Source organism: Populus euphratica, unplaced genomic scaffold (genome assembly GCF_000495115.2).
Source record: "Populus euphratica unplaced genomic scaffold, PopEup_1.0 scaffold131.1, whole genome shotgun sequence".
NCBI lineage: Eukaryota > Viridiplantae > Streptophyta > Magnoliopsida > Malpighiales > Salicaceae > Populus > Populus euphratica.
The window spans coordinates 204360-229248 of record NW_011500004.1 but is presented as its reverse complement, the minus strand read 5'-3'; the positions used below and the strand labels follow the sequence as shown (position 1 = coordinate 229248).

The window sequence follows — 24889 nt, the reverse complement described above, 5'->3', positions numbered from 1 at the left end:
CGTTTCTTATAGAGTCATTATAAACGATTCTTTAACTGCCTTCACACTTATGAACCATTAAAGTGGTCCACTCTAGAGGTTGTAATCTTTATATTTACGAAATCTTAAAGTGATTCACTTTAATAATGTAACATTTACATTTATGAACTCTTTAAGTGGTTCACTTTAAGGATGTAACATTCATGAACTCTTAAAGTGTTTCACTTGTAACTACCCATAATATAATAAGTATGTGTAACATATAACCATTAAAGTTTGATGGAAGCTTTGGCTATAAATAATGTTATTTGGTCCCTATACTCACTAACTCAATTACCTTAAGTTTTACACCATCTATATAGAGTGAGTAGAGTTTGGAAGTGCCAAATATATATATAAAGAGAGCAGCAAATACGTGAGAAACATCAATGGCTGGAGGTATTGTTTCCTTGTTATTAAAACTTACGATTATGTTATAAACATATTTATTCCGCATCAAAGAATAATTAATTAAGTTTTTCATGAAGGATTTATTCCTCAAATATCTAGAAGAGCTTAAATTGCACGAATATGATGTTATAGAAAAACTACGTGAACAGATCAGTGATGATGATAAAATTGTTCAAGAAAACCTATACCAACTTGTTAAGTCAGTGATTTTACCAGGCTATAAAGAGGTAATTTGTCATTTTCTTTCTTGCATTTTCATGAAGGGTGGCTGCTTGGACGCTTTTAATATATAAGGATGTGTTTCAGCATTGGCTTAGTAAGTTATATTCTTTAAACATTTGAAGTTTTGCCTGTTGTTGGTATGGCTTTTCTTTTTTAATGTTTTAGATTTGCATTTTATTTTCTTATTGGTTATCGCAAGAGCATTAAGCTATTGTCATTATGATGTTAATGTTTTTTTTGTAATCCAATGATAGGGAAAAAAAAACAAGGAAGATTTTCAGCTATATGATTATCAGTGTATCTTCTAAAGACAATTGCTAAAGCACAAACCCTCATGTTTGAATCTTGAGAGCAACCACTACATGGAAAACAGTAAAAGGAATGAACCATGTTAAACATCATTCCTAAGATTATGCACTCATATTGATCAGTTATTAGTATTAGTTGTAGTGTCTTTCAATTTCAAAGACTGACACAACTAGAAATTTCATCTAAAGATTGGCATGCCCAAAATGCTTGAATAAAATTGTCTTTGGTTCTTGGATATAGCTTTATGCAGTAATTGTTTAAAATAAGAATGAAGTATTCTTCAAAGAGTTTTCAATTTTAAAAATAATTGAGGGCCTATTTTTTCTCCCAATCTTTCATTAGTGAGCTTCAAGATGTTAATAGAATGACCTAGCAGCATAGTTGCTTGTATGATTCAATATCTAGCCAGAATACTGCTCATAGGAGTGGAGGTTATCAGTTTTTGTTGGAGGGTGGACTGGTAAATGAAGTTTGGGACTAGGGGATAAAGAAATTTCACTATTTTTTTTTTATGAGAAGATATTAGTTCTACTTTTGATGAGATTAGAGATTTGCAATTTTCTTTTCAATCAAATGTATCTTGTACAACAACAGAGTCAAAAGGTTGCAATGTTTTGTGTTTCCAATTATCTTTTTTTTTTTTTGTTACTGGTCATTATTCATTATAATGAGGCATTTTGTCAGTTTCATTGCTATTTTATCACTCTTTACCACCATTAATTTATCCCATTCTTTGACATTATTTCTTTATCCCTGTTTGGCCAGGATAATCAAGGACCTGTCACTTCGTTAATTATGGTTTCCATTTTTAATGCAATGACAACTTTAGCAATTGATGTTCGGCTTACGGTGTTCAAATTTTTTGATCTCGCTGTTTAGTATCATCCACCTTCATTTTTCTCGTATGCTGAAAATGTATCTTCATTTGTTTATATTATTTAGAGGTTTAGAGTTAATTTCTTTATTCTTGGTGTTTGAGAATCCACTTGTTTTGTGCTTGTGCTACCCTTTATTTTTATTCATGGTGGCTAGAGGAATTTGAATAAGGATCCAAATCCTAACCTTAATGTTGTTTAAAACAAAACTGCAATGGAAGGATTTTCATCTGCCACACAGGTGCATCATAAATAATATCATCAGCTTGTAATATGGTGTTGTGGCTGCTTACTGGATCGGGCCTTATTGGATATCCTTCTTTTCATTAAATCTTTGATGGGTTACTTGCCTTTTGAATATTCCTGATTCTCTCCTTTTATGGTTTGGTAGATGCTGTCATTTTAGGTTTGTGCAAAATATATGTTGCTGAGTTGTCAAAATAACCTCATAGATTATAATAATTTTATATGAATTAAAAGAATGTTATTTCTAAATGCGTACTAGCCATCAAAATGATACATTATGAACTGTAGTTGACATGGTTATCGTTCTTTTCTATTTGCATTTTGATGCTTTGTTTTCACCAATGTGCCGATAATAGATACTTCAAAATTATGATGATATTCTATGGAAGAACCAGTTCTATTTAGAAGACAAAGGCAAGCTGAAAAATGCTCTTGCTGGTTTGGTGAGATGCTTGTTACTGTTGCCATCTAGTAAAGAAGTTAACCTGCTTGAGAAGGTGCTTCCTGAGAATCACTTGCAAAATTTATTTGTTTTCCTTTTTATATCCTAGTGATTTTGGTAAAATTTCTGTTGGGTACAAACTGTCTGGTCATATTTCACACTCAGCCATGTATGATTGTGCCATCATACTCTGGACGATAGTTCTGCAATTTTCCATTTGTTATTGTGGTCATAGTAGCAGAAGTTTTAAGTACTAGTGGTCTATGACAGATGCTTGAGTTCATCGTAATAGTGGTATGGATCTTTTATTTGTATAAGCAGTTTAAACTGCATCGAATATTAAAGGTCATACATGAATCAGTTGACAGTTTATGAAAACAGGAACCCTAACGAAATTATATTATAAATATCTGTAATTGGCTTTTGGATCCCATATAAAAACATGATTAGATAGAAACAGATAATTTATTATTTTGCTAACACATGCAAGATTTTGGGTGATGATCCTCGTAATGAATCTCTGTTGGCACTTGAGATTTATTATCTTGCATAATAGCGTGGTCAATGCAGTATGTATCTCATAGAACTGGTGACTCATTGACACGGTTCTGGAGCTTTGGTTAATTTGTTATTCCGAGACGCCCTCATGCACTTTGTGTTCCTTTGGTTAATTTGTTATTCCAAGACGCCCTCATGCACTTTTTATGCCTATGGTATGCATTGAGGATGGAATGCACACGTCGATAAGTGGATTCTCTTCTTCATATTGAAATGTAAATTTATAGTTTTAAAGTACAACTTCAGGGATGGATTATTCGCATGTCTAATTGTGTTATGTGGTTTGTAATATAATGTCCTTTTGCTAAGCCTCTTGCCTTCGATTTGCCTAATGATTTCTGGTAACACTTTTTTCAATTTCATAGAATGTCCCTGAGCAAAAAATATTGCATGCTTTGAGCCTGATGTGCCTATAGTATTTGCAGGTATGTCTAAACACCTTGCCCCCACTTCTTTAGAGTGACAAGCTCATTGCTACCAGCATTCAACTGTTTCTGCCATGGAAATATTTTATGTTTCTCAATGCCATGCTATAGGAGAAATCCATTCATTTTTTATAAGAAATAATTATGGTTGAATAGCTTATTTTCAACATTTAATGCGCAACCATGTAACCTTTAAATGTCTTTTGTTTGTGTTATAACCCTAATGTAACTTATTCTGTTATATTAAATGTGGCAAGCCTTTACCTTCTATTGTTTTGTCTTTGTTTGTGTAGAATATTCTGTCATCATCAGGAAGCTGAAAGATATTGTACCAGTTTTAGTCAATTGCTTCCAAGATTTTCTCCCAATACTTCATGACTCACTAGATGCACAATCATTTGATTGCATGCTTAACATACTTTGGAGCATAGCTCTTCGAATCTCGTTTTTTATCCATGGAGTTATGCAAGGCCATCCTAAATCATGACCTCTTGATCAAAGTTTCTCATCGGTACTGTTGAAGAAGTTGCTGGTTGTTTCCCCTCAGTCCAATGCATTGCCTTTCAGAAAAGGTATGGCTTTGTGTCCTAGTATATCTCCTCTGTTTGGCTGAGAAAAAATGGAAAGGGATGCAAAACAAAAGGTCCATATTTTATATAAAGATAATGCATCTGCCCATCAAGATAAACTTTTCATTTAGTCTTTCTGTTCCTACTGATGGATAAGATATGGGGAACCTTAAGAAAAGTTTATTGCCTCCTCTTTCTACATCCTCGTATCTAGTTCTTCTCAACTAAACAAGTGGAAATATAACTCAAAATGTTTTTCCATCCCATGGTTTCCTCTATTTCAAACACTTTTTACTGAGTATATTTACCTGCAGTAACTTCCTGTTTTCTTCTTTTCACAAGGAAGCTTTTTTAAAAAAATATCTTTGTAACTGTAGTTGCAGTTATAGTAGCTTATGTGCCTTAACTTTTGCTGTTTGCTTGCTTGGCAGGATGATGACAGATATGTTATCTTGAACATTGCAATTACAGAAATATTCATGCACTTAAGTGAATGGATCTGTCCACTTGCTGACTTATTAGAATTTCTGACATTTGTAAAGTATATGTTGCTTGAAAATATGTACTTCCTGTGTGTCTATGCTCCTTGAATTTGCAGACAAGATCTTAATTTAGGAAACATTTGATCTTGGACCGTATAATTCAAATTAATATGTTCATTCAAAATTATTTTATAGTAGAACTTAGGACTTACAAGTCTTGGTCACTTTAATCGCATCATGTTTGCTGATACTTCATTTCGGATGGCAGGAAAAAGTCAGACCTACCTTTTAGGTGCCACCATTACAAAGCTAAAATGTATCACACTGATTTTTTCATTCAGAAGTAATAAGCATTTCTCCGAACTTTCAGACAAAAATTTCTGGAGCATCATTTTTTTCTTGGAAATCTGGGACTCTTTGCTGGAGGATTTCTGAGTTCTGTAAAAACTGGAATCGGTCTTCGGGAGTAGTCTTGTGGTTGTTTGCGCTGAATGAGAAGAAAACTCATAGTAAAACAAGACCATACTTCAGTGATTAAGTTTGAACTTCATAGCTGCTAATCCCGAGTAAGATTTAAAACCAAGGAACTCACATTTGTAGAAAATTTGCTGATTTAAAGTAGTCTCTACAGTAATCATACAATAAAAGCATTGCTTCCTCCTCAAATAACAGTTTGCAAAACTTTAATTTCAATACACGATATCACTTAAAAAATTATTTGGACTCTCATATTATGAAAGCGCCTTGAGTTGCGCTATCTTTCTGGGAGATTTCTCTGATATTTACAAAAAAGAATACATCTAAATGATGTGGAAGCGCCTTTATACACTTCTTGTTGATTTGCTGCATCCTTTTTTTATTTTCTTTCAGAGCTGCAGTTACATGCAATCTGGCACAGCAATTCGAGAAAAGCAGATATCGACACTGATTCCTTTTATCCCAAATCTTGTGTCACAGGTGATTGGAAATTGGAAGCATCGCTTTCTCCAGGTTTGACTTATGCTTTAAGAATTGCATGATAATTTATCTTCAGTAAATTATGCTGGCTGATGTTTCTCTTGCTTTATGATATTGTCTTTTGTCAGTGTCGTGGTTCCTGGTTATAGATTTTTCTCATCAAAACTCTACAGCTTCCTGAGAGAACCTTAAGATCTGGTAATGAAGATGTTAAACAATCATATCTTTGTTGCCGGCATTTACAAAGACATTCCAGGATTGCAGTCCAGAGTCATCAGTAAAATTGGCTTGCCTTGCTGCCATTGAAGAAATGATCATTTCTGTATGTTCAACTCCTTAGCATCAGAGAGATTATTCTTTGCCTCCTTAGAAGATATTCTCATCATTTTTGTCTCTGCTTGGCTATTTCTACAAAAAAATGACTGAATCTCTCAAATAATACCTTTTGGAAATTTTCAGAGAGAAGATCTCCTGTGCACAGATGATGTCAGTGATTCAGAACTATTTGACTCTCAGATTACTTGGATAAGAGAGCTGCCCACGTTGCTTGTCCTGCTAGGTGACAGGCACCCATCCTCTTCCCAGGTATTTTGAGTAGTTGTTGAAGATGAAATCTTCACAACTCACGTCATCAATATTTAGGTTTATCTTTTCTTCTTGTAATCAACTCCGTAGGCAGCTCAATTAATGCATAAACTTGCAACTCGTAGGCAGCTCAATTAATGCATAAACTTGGTCAACTTTTTTTGCTGTCTTCCTCAGAGGTTGTGCTGCATCTTCTACTTCGCCTGGGGCAATGTTCATTGTTATATGATGAAATGCAATGCTTGCTGAGAGTTCTACAGCACATATCAAGATGAAGGTTATTGCTGATATTTCCCAATAAATTTCATGTTTGGTTACAAGCCCATGGGGGGTCCATTACTTGGGTCATTGTCATATTCGTTTTCTGTTGAGCAAGGAACATATTTTATGGTCCTTTCATAACCCTTGCCGGGGATTCTCAAGAACTCTCTATCTGTTATCTTTATTATTTTTCTCAACTGGATTGAACTTTGCTGAAGTCAAGTGCTTCTTGCTGCTTGTGTAAGTGTGTTTCTCCCCTCACTAAAGTCCATAATTTCCTTCAGCTTTCACCTTATTGATGCCTCATTTTGGAACTAATATAAAACAGTTTTGGTGAACTTCAAATGAACTTTTAAGATGTTGCATTACTTAACTTTATATTTAATGATTATTTTCCACCAAAATTTATATTGCTACTTTTAGCATTGAACCAACATCTCTGAACTCGTGCTTGCTTCTGCCACTGTTGTTGTGTCTAATGTCTCCTGAGGTGTAAAAGTTTTCATTGTGGGGTCAATAAAAAGACTTCTGCATGAAACCTTGCACGTAATGTTTTCCACTGATTTAGCTCCTATTGAAGGAAAACTTATTTTGAAATGACAGTTTAGCTCCTGTTTGGTTGGTTAAAAATAGTTTTTTTAAAAAAATAAATTTTAAAAAAATAAATTATTTTTTAATAATGGATAATATTTTAAAAAAATAAATTATTTTTTAATAATAAAAAGTGTTTTTTGCTTATATTTTTAAGGAAAACACTTTCCTGAAAATTAAGTCAAATTTTTCTTTGATTGGAAAGTATTTTTTGTTGACCAATAATAACAAATAAACACAAAAAAATTTAAAAAATAATTTTTCAGAAACCACTTTTCATAAAAAAAACATAACCTTAGTAGACAATTTGCAATTCAATGATGACACCATTTTCCTTCACCATTTCTTGCCATTATAATGGACTATGGAGTCAGTCATTGTGTTTATACGTTGTCTATTTGATCCTATATTCCTCCTTCATGAGTTTTTTAAGAAATGTTTTTGCTTTTAGATAGTTGTAAGCATTAAACTTTAAAGTAGGACCTAATACTTGTGAAAGAGAAAACAGAGTTCTGACTGTTAATAAGCTTGTTTATTTCAAATCTTCTTCTCTGATACAGTGCAGGTCATGAGTTGGATCCATTTATGTTATTCTGGATCATAGAGGTTTTACATTCAGCGTACAAAGCTGGCCATGTTCAGATTTCTGACCACATTAACTTTTTCATCACTTTGGTTTCACGTTTCAAAGGTTTTTCCTCGTAAATTCAGAATTATTTCTCCCTTGGCAAGCAATTTTGGATCAATGGTTTATGTAGTTTGTATTTGACAAGGAGTTTTATGTCTGCAGAAAATATTTTTCCTGCAATAGAGAACAAGACTTCAAATCTTGGAACTTTTAAATCACTGACCAATGTTGTTTGCTCATGACTGTCACAGATGGGTGACAATTCTATCGTTTTTGCAATGCCAGAGAAAGTAATACTAGAGCAGATAGTAAGTTGATTGACTTTTATGCAATTTTGTTATTTACATAGATGGTTCTTCTTTTTTTTTTGGGTTTCTGAGGTCTCTTGTGGACAAAATCTTTTTTATTTCAAAAGGAACACAACAAAAAGGTAGAATGCTGTTTACAATAACTTTTTTGCTTGACTCACGATGGGTTTTTCATTTTTTCAGTCATTAAAACCACCTCTGGACAATTGTTGTGCTATGCTCGGGATGCTTATTGCGCTGGACACTAAGCCAACAAGACTTTCCGAACGAAGTATTTGCTCTTTAACTAATGTCCTTTCAGCATATCTCATTGATGTTGCACATGTAAGTATTTCTACTCTTCAACAACTGTCCTGATTTTCCTTCTTCTTTACTAAGACCTTCCTCGTTTCTTGTTTTATTTGTATCAATGTCTGTTTTTCTTTTGTAGTGTTGCTGGCATCATTATTTTTTCTGTCTTTTTTGAGAGAGAAAAAAAGAGCTGAGTTGTCATTAGGATATTTGATGTTGACTTATCAATAAATAAGTCTTGCAAGACGATATTAATTTGGTTTCGTTTATATGGTGCAGCAGTATGTATCTTGAGTCTTGACCTTAGCAACCTAGATCTTTGTGAAGTCAATGATATTGGATCTTGTTTCCTGTACACTTTTTTGGTGGGAACTGGGATGCTTTTGAAACTGTGTTGGTTTCTTAATGGCATAGATCTTTGTTCATTTCTCATGGACATGTATACAATGGCCTTAAATTTTTCAATGAGGATGGAGTATTTATTGGCCAGGAATCTCTTCATTTAATTTCCAGGTTTCATGGAACAAGATGCATTTTAGCAGTTGTTTGCATGCTCACAGTGAAGTTTTATCTATCTTTAGACTTCCCTTTTCCTTATGTTGTGGGCTGGGGATTTAATCTTTCTTATTTTGCACTAATTTTTGTGAATTTGCTCATAAACCTCAAGCAATCCTCTCAATGATTTTTTAGCAATTGAAATGATATATATTTCACTTTTCTACAGTGTGTTCCAGAAGATGTTGATGAAAGCACGGGCTCCTTTCATGAACAGACATGGTGTTATTATCTTCTGCCTGGCTCTTGCCTGTTTGATAGAAGTTGCAAACTTCTCAATCTCGTGTTGAACGTGATGGGGTCACTGATTAATGGAAATAGCTCATCACTTCTGCCTGGTTATCATATCCGTTATGTCAATGGGAACTCGAGTAGGATAAATGCCATTGTTTCTGTCCTACTATGGATGCAAAGGGATGCAAAGGTTCAGCAAATTCTATTCATATTAGGAAGAGATTGACCATATTTCACGAAGCATATGCTCGTTACAGGTATAATTTTGCTTCTCAGGTGTCTCATGTCCATATCCATGTTCTATGTTTCTCTGTTTTTGTATTACAAAAGATCGATCAACAAAGGAAGGAAAAGAGCGCATCATTTGAAGGGTAGAGAGGAGAGATTGAAGGTCCAGCTGGCCTTTATTAAAACAAATACTCCTTATGCATATTGGTCTTGCTAGGTATCATGTATAGCTATGTAAATAATGGGGCATCTCTAACAGTAGAAAATATTTTTGGAAAGCTTTGGAGTGAAAGCTCCTCATATCTGCATAGCTGGATTCTTTAAAGCATGATGTTTATGATTATGGATATACTTGGACACATAACTGAAAGGTCTTGGAAAACTTGTCCGAGTGGTAGAAAAATTTTCTTTTTTTTCCTCGACTCTGGGGGGTCATTGGACACCCTGTCTCATACATTGGAAATTACGCTTTGAGATTTTTTTTTATTGGTTTTTAATGTATTTCATCTCATGCTTTTTTGTTATTTTTGCAGTCTTCAGAGGAAATGAACGTGCCAATAGAAGAAAGGCACATACAGAGGCATGCAATTGATCGACTAAGGACTCAAACAAGTTCATTACGTCGGTAGAAGGGTATGGTTATTGCGGTAGTGACTCCCTCTTCTGTAACTTGAAGCCGCATTCCGGTGCATTTATCGAGTTTCTGATCACTGACATTCAGAAAATTCTTTAAGAAATATAAAACAAGAAAAAAGAACAAAGAAATCTATCAAAGCAGCGACAACTTATTTTGAAAAAATATCCACGTCATTTTTCTCTCTCTCTCAGAATGCCGACCTCTTTGTCATTTTCTTGCAGGCTACTCAATTTCCCAGTAAATAGAGGGAAGCTGGAGGTATTGCATAATAAGGTGGCCGATAATTGCTAGGAAAGGCGAACAGCTTTGATGGTGAACCTGGAATTGCCTTGGTGGATGGGAATGTGGAACAGAATCTGGCTGTGCTAGCAACTCAGTGAAGGCAGCATCTATAGTCCAAGTTTTCTATGGCATGAATGCACAGGTTCGAAACCCTAAATGGCATGTATTGCCTACAATTTTGAATTACGTGCCGGATAATCAGAATATTGCAATGGAAAAAAATGTAGTTTCATTGGCAGCTAGGTAAACATTTGCACAGGAGATCTCTCTGATTTTGGTTTTCGTTACTTTCTGGTTCTTTTTTACTCATTAGTTAAAAATAGTTTAATTTATTATTTAATTTAACTTTTTGGATCTATTGCTGCTCCACACTCTCCTCTAAAATCAACTTCTTCGTTGATTTTAGAAGCTATGGGATGAAGTGAACTCTCATGTTTTCCGGATTCAACTCGTAAATTCTTTATCCTCATCTGCAAATTTTAAGTTTTGAAGACGTTTGGGTTGCTTAGATTCCGGGGAGTAGAGAAGAATGAGAATGATAGCTAGGGTTTTTTTTTTTATATAGCAAAGATGTAATATTTAATATAAAAACCCTTTAATTATTAACTAAAATATAATGATAATGTTATAAATAATCTGATTTTATTTTATTTTATTTTTACAGATTAAGAACGTATAGCGTTACAAATTTATAAATTCTAGGTTATAAGCAGGTCAATCTTTTCAAGAAAAAAAGAGGAGGGAAACTCATCACTCAAAATAAAATAACAGCTAATGCTACCAAAAAAGAACAAGAAAACTTAGACAGAAAAAGGAGAGAGAGGAACGCAAAGCCATCGATTAATGCGATCCAAAATAAGTTCCTTCTTCAGAACTCTTCCTTTCTCTTCTCCATCCGAGAATTGGCTACTTAGCAGAATCACGGGTATGAAACCATAATCAAAATTAATTAAAAAAAATGAGAATTGAATTAAAAAATTAAAAAAATTATAAATAATAAAATTAAAACATCTTAAATATATTTGAATCTTAAAAAACTTGGAACATATGAAAGCTGATATAGGTAATCTTAAGAAATTTATTATAAGATGATTTAAAAATATAAATTTTAAAAACTTGTTAAAGAAAAAGAAAAAGATAATAAAAAAATCTTAAGCGACCTGACACCCAATTTAAAAATAAAAAACGCTTTAAAAAAAGATAAAAATTAAATATATAACCTAAAACATTAAATTATAATAACCTTATAAATAAAAAAGTGAAATAAACACCTGCAATTTAAAAAAAAAAACGCTTTAAAAAAAGATAAAAATTGACTTGGTTAATCCTTCAAATTTATTATATAGATCATAGGACTAAAATAATCCCATTAAAGACAAACCCAAAACAACAAAAAAGCAAGACTTTTTACCAAACAAATATTGATAAATAAAATTAAAAAAAATCAATCAAAAAGGCAATGAAAAAAAAATTAAATAAATTAGAATTAAATTTGATATAAAAATCAAATGAAATTAAATATTTTGAAAACAATCAAATGAAATTAAATGTTTAAGGATGGAATTATAAAAAACAAATCCAATAAGAAAGTAATTAAAAAATAACATTTAAAAAATTAGATTCAAATTTCACATAAAAATTAAATGAAAATAAATATTCTAAGATGGAATTGAACTAAAACAAAAACAAATCAATCAAGAAAATGATTCAAAATAAAAAGTTAAAAGAATAAAAATTAAATTTAAAATAAATAAATAAATAAAATAAAATAACTAGGAATGAAATAAAAAAAGAAAGATTGAGTCAAAAGGAAAAATAAATTGAAGAGGTGATATAAAATTTTACATGACCAATACAATCTAAAAAAGAAAAAGAAAGCAATGAAAGAAGAAAAAAAAAAAGCAATTTGAAGTCAAATCAAATGATGTAGCAAAATTAAGGTTTCAACCACACGTTAACAATTTTTTTTATTTTTTTGTGCAAAAACTGAAAATGCTCTTAAAATTAAATAATATTAACAAATAAACCATGATGATATTACAATCAAGCCCCTGAAGCCAAGGCAAAAAATTTAGAATAATATGGGTAATATAGTAATTCAATTGTTTTATAAAATATAAAAATACAAAAAGGTCCATATGCTGAAGGTATTGAATTATTTTATTCATGGGTACGTTAGTAAATTTATTATGTATAACAAAATGCAATTACCAAAATAATTCCACAATCTTAAAACATTCATGCTATGGTGAAAACACTAACTTCCAAAGCAAAGGATAAAAGATAAAATGACCATGAGGCAAAATAATAATTACAATATTGTAAAGAATAAGACACAATAATATCGACAGGGGATTAGTGTTTTTGGATAATAGCCTTTCTGATGAAATCAATTCATCAAAATGAACTAGAAAAATTCTTTTGCATTGAGCATGGACCCAAACAAAAGGCCGCACCTATCCCCTTCTGTGAGTATAGAGAAGTTCATCTAGAAACGCAGTTGCTAGTTCTCAGAAAGAGTCGGGCAGTAAAACCACAGTGAGTGATTTTGCATCTGCAGAATGCAAAATGGGTAATAAACTCTTCCAAGATCTACAGTAAATATAATCATAAAACATATTATAGCAAACAATGAAGGTAGTTCGGAGCAGCATGGAGCTGACCAATGTTGGAACGCGTTTAAGCCCGAAATCAAAAGCCGAAACCATCCATTGAAATGGCTAAGTGAAAATCGGGGTCATTTCTATTTGAGGTTGGCTTATGTTAAGATAGAAATTAGCTAAGTACCATAATTTATTACGTCATGAGATTTGCTAATGAAAGTAAACAATTTAAAATTTCAGGTAATTTACACGGGAGTTGACTCCACGTACACTTCGGCCTCGGTTTCATTTTGTGCTGCACTATCTTCATCCGCATCTGCCCGAAGATATGGACCAAATACCTTCATAACTTGTTCATAGACTGGCTTCTTGAAATCCACAGCCTGCTCGATGAACAAACAAGTATCAAACATCTAAACATAGATTTCCGGTTATATATTTCCAAGTAATATTTTACTCACAAGCTCCAATACTCTTTCCGGCAACAACCATGCCCAGTCCTTAAATTCTGGAGTTTCACTTCCATCACCCAGAAGATTTATCTCATCCTCCTTCCCAGTGAACTTGAAAAGAAACCTGTTTTCAAAAGTTCTTTACGAGCATGAACAAATTGAAAAGGACATACTTTTGTGAAAAATCCAGCAACTGGTCTTAGAATCAGAAAGGGGCAGATCCTATACTTGCTACAATTATTTGAAGGAGATCGTGAAGAAAGCAGGTAGATTTTGAGATGAAGCGAGGAAAATTTGTAGAGAGAAAAAGACTCAATCATGATAAGTACACAAAGGCAGAAACAGAGACATGCCCCCCTTTTGCAACATTTATGTTACCGAAATAACAAAGGATGCTCAAAGAAACCATTGTTTTCAAAACCATTACATGGAATCACTCCTATTTATGAATTAACGGCAGCAAAAGGCAAGGCAGTGGTTATCATGAAAGCAAAACTAAAAGCAACCAAAAACTGTAGTCAGGAGTAACAAACACGCATCAGGGTCAATCAAATTAGCTTCCATGATATGATCCATCTGATTGTTTTTGTTTCTCTTTGTGAGAATGTATCCTTACCACTTCTGTGTTTGACCTTTGTAATTGGTACCCCATCTACGACTGAGTCTCTCCCTGGTTTGCGGTGGAAAATCATAAGTAAGCCAGTAGGGCGCCTACACATCCGATCCCATATCAAAATCATTTCAGTTCACTCAAACACGTAGCAAAAGACACATCTTTCCTTTTCAATTTGTTAGATGTTCATCTCATACACAACCCTAACACTTGAAACAAGGGGAAAATAAATAATATTAATAATAAAAACCCACCTCTGCAACAAATTCAGCTGAAGTAACACCGGTTTCTTCCCTCAATTCCCTCATGGCTGCAGTCAATAGGTCTTCACCCTCACCAGCACCACCCTGTAGCAATACACCAAAAAATCAGTCACAAAAGAGAAGCTGTTATCAGCTCCTCCTATCCACACCCCACCAATACACATACCCTAGATCTAAAGCCCAATAAAATCATTTCATTGAACAAATCTGATACGTCTAGCCCCCCATCAATCCCAGCATTTACTAAAATCAGCTCACGTAAATCCCCAACACTACCTGAGGCATCTGCCACGTGTCCGAGATGTTTATCCTCAAAGCAGTAAATATCTACACCCAAAGCCAACAATTAAATTTATTTCAAAACCAAAAGTAAATAAATAAAATAAACAATTTCAAGTTAATCAACCTTTTTAGAGGAATTAACAAGACAAATCCCCACATTTCTTCTATACCCATCCGGTGGCGTCTCCATTGACGGCGGCAACTCCCTTCTTCTGCTTCTCCTTCTACTCCTTGTTAAGGATAAGGCGGCGCACGAAGAGCCAGACAGTGGTACGCTCGCAAATTTGTTCAAATTTATAGGGCAATTTGGGGTTACAAATCGATAGATATAGTAACTCCTGACAATACTATCACACGACTCCATGACCCGTCGTTTAAGAGAATAAAATTACTTGGTCCCCAGGCATCTATCTACTGCCCGCTTTCTTTTTTGTAACATGTGGTCGTCTTGCCTACTTTGAATTTCAAGGGCTCGCAGTTGATAATCAGCGAGAGAATCGGAATTTCTCCACACCAGTTCTCTACTTTTCTCGTAAACCGCGAGAAGAGGGGATCGAGGATTCCCGTGGCTGCCAAAACTAATTTTTCGAAAATATATCGCGAGAAACACTGGTAATTTATCGTGGCGTTGAAAAGATCGAGACGCGAGAGGAGGATAAAGGGAAACGAGATGATGACTGGAAAAACCGTGAGGTTCACGTTCGATCCTCAACGAGGAAATTTGGTGCTTTTACGGAGGGATGATAATAGCGTTGCTATTAACGGAAATGGGTTGCCTGGCCTTGGTTTGGTTCGGGTCGGGTCGAGCATGAGAGAAGAACTGGTATGGACCCTGGGTTTCGTTGGTGTGTTTACAATGCTGTTACTTTCGGGTTTCGGTCATCAGTGGGTCCGATTGTATGGCCCATTAAAGGACTTGCCTGAGAAGAGATCCGGGTCCATGTCGGGTATTGAATTGTCGTGTTTCAAGGAAAGAAAGATGGATATGGTGTTTTGTGGTGTACGGGAATTATGGTACACCTTACACGTTAAGGCGTGTGATGGTTAGTACTGGCTTGTAATTGAATAAAAAAGAGCGGCAACGATAAAGGAATAATTGAGAGGTTATTACGCCTGATTGAAACGAGGATCATTTCCTTTCTTTGCTTTGGAGTTTTTTTTTTTTTTTAATTTTAATGGGAATAGTTGCAATCAGGTTTAGGTCTTTGTTCTTGTTTTCTTTTGGTTGGAGCTTTAGCCATTTTGAGCTGTGCGAAGATTGTTTGCCGTGGAGAAACCTCCTTTTGGATGACTTCTTTTTAATAGATTTTATCCTTTTTTTACCCTATCAATTTGTTGTTTTAATATTCTATGATTCATGTATTCCAAGAGAGGATTTGTTATTAAAAATCAGCTATTTAATACGATCACTCAAATAAAATAATTTGTATGGTCTATGTGGTATTCTTAATGAACATAACAAGGTGGTTGCGAGGGAGTTCAACTGTTCTTCTAGCCATTTTTTGTTCAGGAGAAGAGAGAGTTTTGAAAGAGTAGCATACCACAAGAATCCAATTATGGAATAGTTAATTGTGGTCATGAGAAAGATTTCATTGTAATAACAATGATAAAGAAAGTCAAGATAGTATTTGCCGATAACGGTGGTCAGGTTACACACATTTAAATTAAATCTAAATATACAAGGTAATTAAAATATGATATTAATAAGAAAAATAATTAAAATAGCAAAAATAACATTTTTTATCTCTAATTCGAAGGTTTTTCAAAACTCTTTTAGTTATGGTGAGTTAGCTCCTTTATGAAATTTGATCTTTAGAATCATCTAATAAAATTTAAATATAATTTAATAATTAAATTTAAAATTATAAATATTTTTATCAAGTTGAATATTTGACACTTTCAGATTTATTCATGGACTTGGCTTTATCTATTTAGTTTAAAAATATATTTATAATCCATAAATTTGAAGAAATGGATTTGACTATTGAGAATAGTCTAACCCATCAGATTTTATTTTTCCAATAAAATAATCCACTAATTATATTTTTTTTTCAAAACATTTTAGAGTTGTGTTAATTTTCTAATTCTTTTTTAGAAACATGCTCTTATGAATAATGACTTACTGCATTAGAGATTTGATTTTTTCTTTATCATATCTCTAAAATTATATGTGTAAACCAAATAATTTGCTAGTTGGGATTAAAAAAATTAGCTAAGTTTGTTTCTATTTTTTTTTTAATTCACCAATGGTTAACTCATTAGATTGGAGAGAAAAATGGTTTGGATTTGGAGAGAAAAAAATTGATTTGAGAGAAGATTGTATAAGGCTAAAGATTTTATATTGATTGTATTAAATGATCCATTGTTTTTTTTTTTTTTATCAAAATGACATTATTTTGTTAGGCTTAATCTCAATTTACTCCCTTAACATATTTTTCTTTTTAATTTTGGTCTTTATTTTGCTAATTTTTCACTTTAGTCTAAATTGGTTCCAATTTAAAACTTGTTTCTTTCAATTGAACTCTTAACTAACTTACTTAAAACCCTATAATTTGGTGCCTTTTCACTTTAGTTTTTAGGTTTTTGGTTTGTGTAATTTTCAATCAGATTAGCTTTTAATTTTAATTTTTTTTAACTAAATCCCTGATTAATTTTCTAATTTGACAATGTATTTCAAATTCATCCATGGTTCTTTGATTTTTCTAATTTCTTTTAGATTTATTGAAAAGATATTTTTTTTTATTTTTGAAAAAAAAAATAAGGGTAAAAAATCAGGTTATGATAATAGAGACAATAAGATTTTCATTGGAGTCATGAAGATTTTCTGTTTGAGGCATGAATATTTTTTTTTTATTAAGACTTTAGTTAGAGACATAAAGATTTTTCATTAGAGATTATAGAGAACAACTACTGCTTTTATTAAAAGATTTATAATATTTTTCATACAAGTGGAGATGCAATTCCTAAAAATCATTTAATTTCAGGTATCTCATCAAGTGTGCAAATTCCCTTCCTTTATTTATATGATTTTTCTTCTATTTTCACAAATTATTGGAGATAACCCATGACAATCAATCTTTCTATCTTTTTTTTTTTTTAGTGTGGCATTCCTCAATGTCATGTTTATGGTAACGAGGAAAATGAAAGAATTTATTATAGTTCCTCGTGTTCGCACTACTTTTCATGGAAGAAAGATATTGCATATTTTTTCTCTTTAATAGTAGTTAGCACCTTAGAGCATCTTCAATGCAAAATGCTATTTTGAAAAGCTAAATTAATAAAATAACATTTTGAATAGTATAAATATGGTTTTTTTTACTATCTTTACTCCAATGGAAAAAAGCCATTTGAAGAGCCATTTATATTGGAGTAGAAGAAACAAGTGTTTTATTATTTCTTAATAAGTTTGATGTTTTTTTTTCCACATGGCTACATTTAATTGGTTTATTTTTTTAGTGACCCCACTTTATTGATTTTGACTCTTTTAAGAGATATGTAGGAATAACATTTATAAAAGAGAAAAGATATTTTAGTATTTTGTTTAGCACTTCCTTTGAAGTGTGCAAAATAAACATAAAAAAACTAAAATAACATTTTTTTAATATTTAGCTTTTCATTTAGCACATCCATTGGAGATGCTCTTAGTATGTATAATGGCTAGAGTTTTGTTCAAGAGAATTATAAATTGTTAGATGATAAAAAATATGCCCTTTGATGCTTTTATTTGATGTCCTTGTATGAGAATGATGGTGTTAAAGAGATTATGTTCCATACAGCTAAAAATGAGGATGTCCTGATTTCATTACACTTGCTTCTTTTACATTGATATAGTTTCTCATTACATGTTTGATATATAAAAGAGTTCTGTAAGGAGAATATATAACTTTTCTTATAATGAATAGTTATAGACTTAATTAATTAGAGCTTCTGTAGCAATAAGTTCAAGTAGTCTTTTTACAATTAGAATTTTCTCATTGAACCTTTGAATATATACTCTAAAGCTCTTATTTTTTTTTTAAGTGTGATAGCGAAAAGCTAAGTGTTACTCTTTTTAATTGAGATACTTGTACTAAATCACGAAATAATTTTGGCACTTAGATCATAAAAGTTGATGATAAAGCTAAGCTTTATGCTATGCTATCATGAACAAGTAGATCCATGAAGTGTTGTTGAAACAACTTTGCACATAACATCATTATATTGTGTGACAAGCTCTAAAATATTTCTCATATTTTGTATGTGTTCTTTAGGTTCAGCGGATCCATCATAATTTTCTAAGTTAGCCTTTATAGAGACACAATATTGAAGAGACAAGTGTGCAATATTATATCACAAAGTAGAAATTCTTCAACTTGATGGGGGTTGTGATTGTTTTTAGTAACATATAAAGTTATTGATCTAGTCTCTTGTCTAGGTATTTTTCTAGAAATGATGTTTTGGATGGAGATAAATGAATCTTTATTTAAAACATCTAGTATAGAAATGTTTTCCATGATAGTTGCATTTCTTTCTCAGTTTAGGTGTGTAAGTGTCTTTGTGCTGACTTGTTTGCATGTCATCCTACCTTGTATTCTGAGAGAAATAGAGTTGTTCCTGTGCATTTAACAATGCAAGCATGTGAGCTTATTTTTTATAGGAGAAAGAGTATGAAGATGCTGTTAGATAGTTATGATATTATCATTAACTATATGCACTTGATGGAAGAGTTGTTGGAGATCTTGGGAGATGGTGTACCTATTATGTGAAGGTTGACTATTCTCTCATCACTTGGAGTTTCATCTATTATGAAAAGAATTTGGATGAGAGTGAAAGAGAATGAACTATATTTTGTTTATTTTTTATATATATAACACCACTGATAAAGTCATGGAAAAACCTTGGATATGAATTAAGCTTTTCAAGACTACAGTTTTAGGTTGGTTTGAAAGCTTTCTTATAAAACAAGTTTTCTATGAATGTAAGGGATACTTTGATGCTTAAATTAGTAAGATATAGAAGAAGAAAATAATATATAGTATATAGAAAAATAATAGAGAGAAATTATATGTTCTAGGAATTGTAGAGTGATTAATTATGGTTATAAAAGTTGTTGATTGATTATTGATAGTTTATTGAATTGTTGAATGGTTGATGATAGTTCAAGGAATTATTGGGTGGTTGACGATGGTTTCTAAAATTGTTAGGAGGTTAATGGTTATATATGACCACAACTTTTAATGCATGTGTATAAAGTCCAATACCTGGGACTTTTGGATAGAGCTTGCGTTTCTATCTTACTTGGTGACTAAGTATATTTATACGCTTAATCTTTAAGCTTATTTTTTGAACAAGAAAAATATTTTCATAAAAAATTTAGTCATTGGGTATAGTGTTATTTGTTGAGATATTGGTAGCAAGTTATTGTTTGTTATGTTGTGATCATTTATGAAAATATACCAAGAAATAACATTGGTGTAGAAAACTTGTGCTCATATAAAAATATTGTGAATTTAAAAAATATGTGCTTATGAAAAGTTTGTGTTCCATAGTCATAGAGATTAAAAAAATTCATGAAGGTATCTGCATGGCATGACTTGGTAAGGAAAAAAAGAAAAGGAAACGAAGGAAGAAAAGAGAGAAAGGAGAAAAAGCGAGATGAAGAGAAAAAAGACTAGCTTGTATGGAACATGCAATTTATAGTCATGCAATGTATAATTTGACCTTATAAACCGGTGATATTCTAACTGTTTGGGCATGACCTAAACAATGAAAATTTTTTTAGTAGATTAAACTGATTATAATTTATTTTAAATTTGAGTTATTGAAAGAGTAAAACAATCTTATATTTTTTTTAAAAGTGTGATGAGTCTACAAATAAATTATTCATTGTTATTAGTCTTTGAACAAATTAAAAAAAAAATCAATCATTCTATTAGCTAAAACCAAGATTTAATCAAATTTAGATATTATAAAGATGACCTTTTCATTTAATTGTATTAGTTAAAAGTGAATGAAAATATATATATTTTTTATCAAACATACTTGATTAACATTCCAATTTATTGTTATATTGTTATCCTTATTTTATATTTTGATACTTTGATTAACCAACTTTTCTTTTAAATAAATATATTAATGCAATAGTAATAGACAACAACACAAGTCTTGAATATCGTGAAACAATATTATGCTAATATATCATCCATTTCAATATGTTTTTATATGAAAATGTTCTTGTCAATATATTATTTAAAATTACATATTCATTTAAGAATAAATTATACATTAAGTTTAAATATAAATATTTCTAACATTATATTTAATGGAACAAAAAAACTCTACCAAAGTTGGTCAACCCAACCAAATCTTATTGCCCTAACCAAAGTTATGGGGAAAAGATAAAAAGGAGAGAAGAGGAAGCAGGTTAGCAACCCAATCAAAGATAAGTATAGAAGGATCTTGGCCTAATCGAACCTCCCATGACAACCCTAACTGAAGATGAAAAAGGGATAAGAGGAAGGAGGTTAGCGACCTAACTTTTGATAGCTCAACTGAAGATGAATGAGGAAAAAGAAAAAAGAAGCACAACTCAGCCTAACATGACCTCTTAACTAGGTCAACCAAACCTACCTAACCTAATAGCCAGTTAGCTAACCCAACATTCAGTTGATCAACTAAACATCCATTCAAACATTCAGTCACCAACAATTCTATTGAACCTAACTTTTGATTAGCCAATCAAACATCTAGTTGACTCACCAAAAATATGGTTATCAACCCAACCAAACTTTTTATAATATAAATCTAAATGAAAGTGAGAAAAAAGTGTGTTTAAAAAGAAAAGATGGTTAGGACAAGCCCAACCTTAAAACAACTTAAGCATTACACCTAATTGAAGAAACCCTCAATTATAGGACTTAAACCAAATGAGAAAAAAAGATATAACAAAGAGAGAGGGAATTCATTGTCTAAAAAACATGCATCCCCAATTGAATTGACAAAACAAACACAGTTTTAATACCACCCTACTATTTAGAGCAAACATCCTTGATCTTATTATAACCACAATATTATTCTTTAATACAAATGTAAAAATTTACTGTCATTAAAATAGACACTTATCTTTAACTTTCAAATTATAAAACAAATAACCTAGTATAATGGTTTGACCAAGAACATTCAACACCATTTCAAATAATAAGTTTGCAACCTTATTTCAACAATAAGTTTGCCATCCTATTCTCATTCTAGATTTACAATTAGTTTTCATTGTTTTTTAGCTGTAAATAGTAAGAATTATGAAGTATAAAAATGATTGACCACTTCAAGCTCACACTGTGTATTACTCTTTATGCTACACCTAAAGTTTTTTCATACATGCATTCAACTTCTATTTATATTTATTAATTTCAATTTTGGAATATCTTATATACCAATTTACAACTTGTTTTTGTAAAAAAGCTTGTGATCAATTCTAAGTAAAAAATCGCCTAATTTTTCATGTTATTTATAAAGATGAGATTCATAAATAATTTTTATATAATTAATATAATAATTATGTGAAATGAGAGGATACTATAAATTATCTTTCATAGTAAAATAATGTAGCATCGAGGATCCTTTCCTTCCATTACAGTTGAGACGGAGCCATTTATCATCTGCTAAATCAATTGTCATCTTGATTTTCGATCCCTTTTTTTTTTTTTTTAATGGAGACCTCACAGTAAGTAAAGTGAACCTAACCTCACGGTGGTAACCCCTAAATAATGATTTCTAGACTGACACGTGCCAGCGACACTACATACTGATAGCAAGATACCGCATCCGCTTGCGTTGATTTTCTACTCATCGACACACCCCGTGTCCAGACTTTCCGTAAAACAAACTTGCTACCGCTGCTCTACTCGCTCTATCAGACCACCACCTGTCAAATCACCCACATTTCAAAAGAACCCAGCGAGTAACTTTCAAACACCACACGCTGGAGTTGGATAAAGGACCAAAAAAAATCCCAAAACGGCAGAGAGGGAGAGGAAGGGAGCGAGTGATACGGCCCTGATTCACTCGTTTATGCGTAGGGAAGTACGGACCAAAAAGAAAATGGACCCAAATGAGCATGTAACGTCAAGAAACCAGAACAGAACCCCACCACCCCCAAGTCTTTTTCCTGTATAAAACCACCAGAGTTTTAAGGAAAACTATCCAGATTGCAATCCGTTTTTCTTCTTTTTATCTCATGGATCAGCAACATTTGGATGATGATGAAGCTAAACATTGGCTTCCATCTTACATGCTCCTAAGTGAAGCCATTCCTTCTAAATATACTACTAATTCTCGCTACTTATCTAGCAATATGGCTCACCATTTGCCTACTTTACTGCACAGACCTCCTGCTCCAGAAGCAACTCCATGTTCACAGGTTCTTTCATGTTTTCTCTTTGCTTTCCTCTCTGTCCGTCCGTCTGTCTGTCTGTCTAGTGTGGACTGGTACTACTCTTGCATGGCATCTAACTTGTATTTTTTGCGGTTCTCTACGTAGTGTATCAAACCAGTGGTTCCTGATGTTCCAGTGAACCATTTATTACCTGGGTATCATGATCTCGGTTTCAGTCGCGGTGTTGAAGTTGGTCAAAGGCTTTGTGGGAATGGAACTGGACAGCTTTCCACCCGGTTTGACCCGGTTAATAGCTTCCAAGTTAAACAACGGGTGAAGAACCAGGAACTTGAACCGGGCTCTCTTTCTTTCTTTTTTGCCTTTTTATGATATGTCATGTCAAGGTTTTTTTTTTTTTTTGCAGCTTTAATTGTAATACTAATAATGACATGGATAGGTCGAAATGGTTGAACTGATTTGATATGTGTGCAGGTTGATGATTTTTATCTGGAAACAAGAGCTAGGGTTTTGCAAAGGCAGCAAAATCGCCTTCTTCAAAACCAGATTTATCCGTTTCAGGCAAATGTGATTGGCCTTGGTGGCGGCGGCGGCTATATGAAAGAATCTGGAGGTACTGGTGTGTTCCATCCTCGCATTGTAAACCCCACCACAAGAACCAGTACTAACGTACTTAAAAAGAAGCAAGCTGGTCAGTTTTATTAATGCTTTGGTTTGCTTAATCGTTTAGCCTTTTGGGACTCTTGTTTAGTAAATTACGGTTTATGAGACAGATAATACTCCCTAATACTGCTTAATTGCTCTTAAATATATGGTGCAAATTTTTATTTTTATGGGTTTTTGGTTTTTAAGAAGATAATAGTGGTATTAGAAATTTCTTGATCACATTAGAAAGGATAGTTACTTGGTTAGTCTTTGTATTTCTATGGATTTTGATTGAAACACCTTGTCAAAATTTATCGAATGGATGGATCCAGATGGTTAGTGCCACAATTTTTGGGATTTTTAACTTGTGAGCCCCTGTTGTTTTCATTTCTACAATGGTATTCCTTGACAAAATTACAAAATTACAAAATGCTTTTATTGTTGCTGTCAGTGGTTCAGTGCGTCAAGCAGAATGGTCTGTTTGGTTGCAGACTAGAGACTCAAGAGTGTACTAGGCAGTTGAGAAGAATATATTTTAAGGATACAATAATGATTTTCTATTGTATATTAGCCTCTACCTACACCTTTTTCATCCCAAATTATCACAATATAAGCTGATCATATTTGTTCTTACAGCAACTGGACCGAGAAATAGGCAAGAGTCCCCACTCACTCGACAGAGAAATGACCGGAAAAGGGTTGGTGTCAGCAAGCAGGAGGATTGCTATTATCATCTCTCCCCTGAGATGGCTTTGCCTCGGGATTGGGCTTACTGAGCTCATTCTAATGTCTATTGCAAAAGTGTCCAGGAAAGATTGTTATCTTTAGGAGAAGAAATAATCATTAATATGCTTCTCGGTTTTAAGCTGTAGATTGAACTAAAGAAATTAGTCGTTTTGCTTAGAAGGAGAAAGTTGTGTTTTGGCTGTCCATGCAAGTGTTGAGCTTGTTCATAAAAATAAAAGTGTTTGCCATTTCTCCTCATCTAAGCTCTGTCTTTTGGTCAAGTTCATTTCTAATACTAGTACGGTAAGTTTTAGCTGGAATAGGAAAAGATGAGATTATTGAACAGCGAAATCCTGCAGCTCGGGTTAAGTTTTTTTTTTAACATAAAAAATAATTTTTTTAAATATATAAAAAATATTTAGATGTTTTTAATATTTGTTTTTTTAGTAAAAAAATATAAAACTATGAGGGGTAACTTGATGTGATCTAGTTAATTTTAAGGGTAAAAAAATAACCTAGATTGACTTGAATCAACCTAATAAATGAGGGGTATAATTAATAAGAATGAGATAACCTAATAAAAATCAAATTATAACAAATCATGAAAATTAATTCTTAATCAAACACAATATTAAAAGATAAAATTGAGAAAAAAGAAGTCAATTAAAAAACAAAAAAATTAAGTCAATTAGGTTAATTTGTCAAACCCGCAACCTGTGTCATAAAATGAGGACAACCCAATAAAAAGCAATTTTAGTGTTGAAGGATTCATAACCCATGTCACGAGACTGAGATAATTTTTAAAAAATAATCATTGAAA

At 32.5% G+C, this 24889-nt stretch overlaps 2 protein-coding genes and 1 pseudogene across 9 annotated transcripts; 2 read left to right on the top strand and 1 right to left on the bottom strand.

Moving 5' to 3' along the window:
* LOC105141061 (uncharacterized) overlaps window positions 1-9969 on the top strand; it is a 16035-nt pseudogene extending 6066 nt beyond the window's left edge.
* A 574-nt stretch (window positions 9970-10543) lies between these two features.
* Window positions 10544-14884, bottom strand: LOC105141030 (nudix hydrolase 26, chloroplastic-like). Of its 6 annotated transcripts, none has more exons than XM_011048108.1 (7): window positions 14452-14878; window positions 14322-14372; window positions 14037-14129; window positions 13786-13880; window positions 13179-13293; window positions 12967-13100; window positions 10544-10562 (listed from the first exon to the last, which is right to left on the bottom strand). In XM_011048108.1, exons 1-7 carry the CDS (start codon window positions 14689-14691, stop codon window positions 10559-10561), a joined length of 732 nt encoding a protein of 243 aa, XP_011046410.1. In that variant the 5' UTR covers window positions 14692-14878; the 3' UTR covers window positions 10544-10558. The 6 variants fall into 6 exon arrangements, with proteins under 6 accessions (XP_011046410.1, XP_011046408.1, XP_011046411.1 ...); XM_011048106.1 differs by lacking the exon at window positions 10544-10562 and adding an exon at window positions 10871-11039; XM_011048109.1 differs by lacking the exon at window positions 10544-10562 and adding an exon at window positions 10871-11039 and having other exon boundaries at window positions 12988-13100.
* Window positions 14885-22523: 7639 nt separating this feature from the next.
* On the top strand, window positions 22524-24332 carry EDA12 (embryo sac development arrest 12). 3 transcript variants are annotated; one of them, XM_011048103.1, is made up of 4 exons: window positions 22524-22725; window positions 22846-23013; window positions 23173-23389; window positions 23980-24332. In XM_011048103.1, exons 1-4 carry the CDS (start codon window positions 22543-22545, stop codon window positions 24117-24119), a joined length of 708 nt encoding a protein of 235 aa, XP_011046405.1. In that variant the 5' UTR covers window positions 22524-22542; the 3' UTR covers window positions 24120-24332. The 3 variants fall into 3 exon arrangements, with proteins under 3 accessions (XP_011046405.1, XP_011046404.1, XP_011046403.1); XM_011048102.1 differs by having other exon boundaries at window positions 22846-23025; window positions 23983-24332; XM_011048101.1 differs by having other exon boundaries at window positions 22846-23025.
* Window positions 24333-24889: the final 557 nt, after the last annotated feature.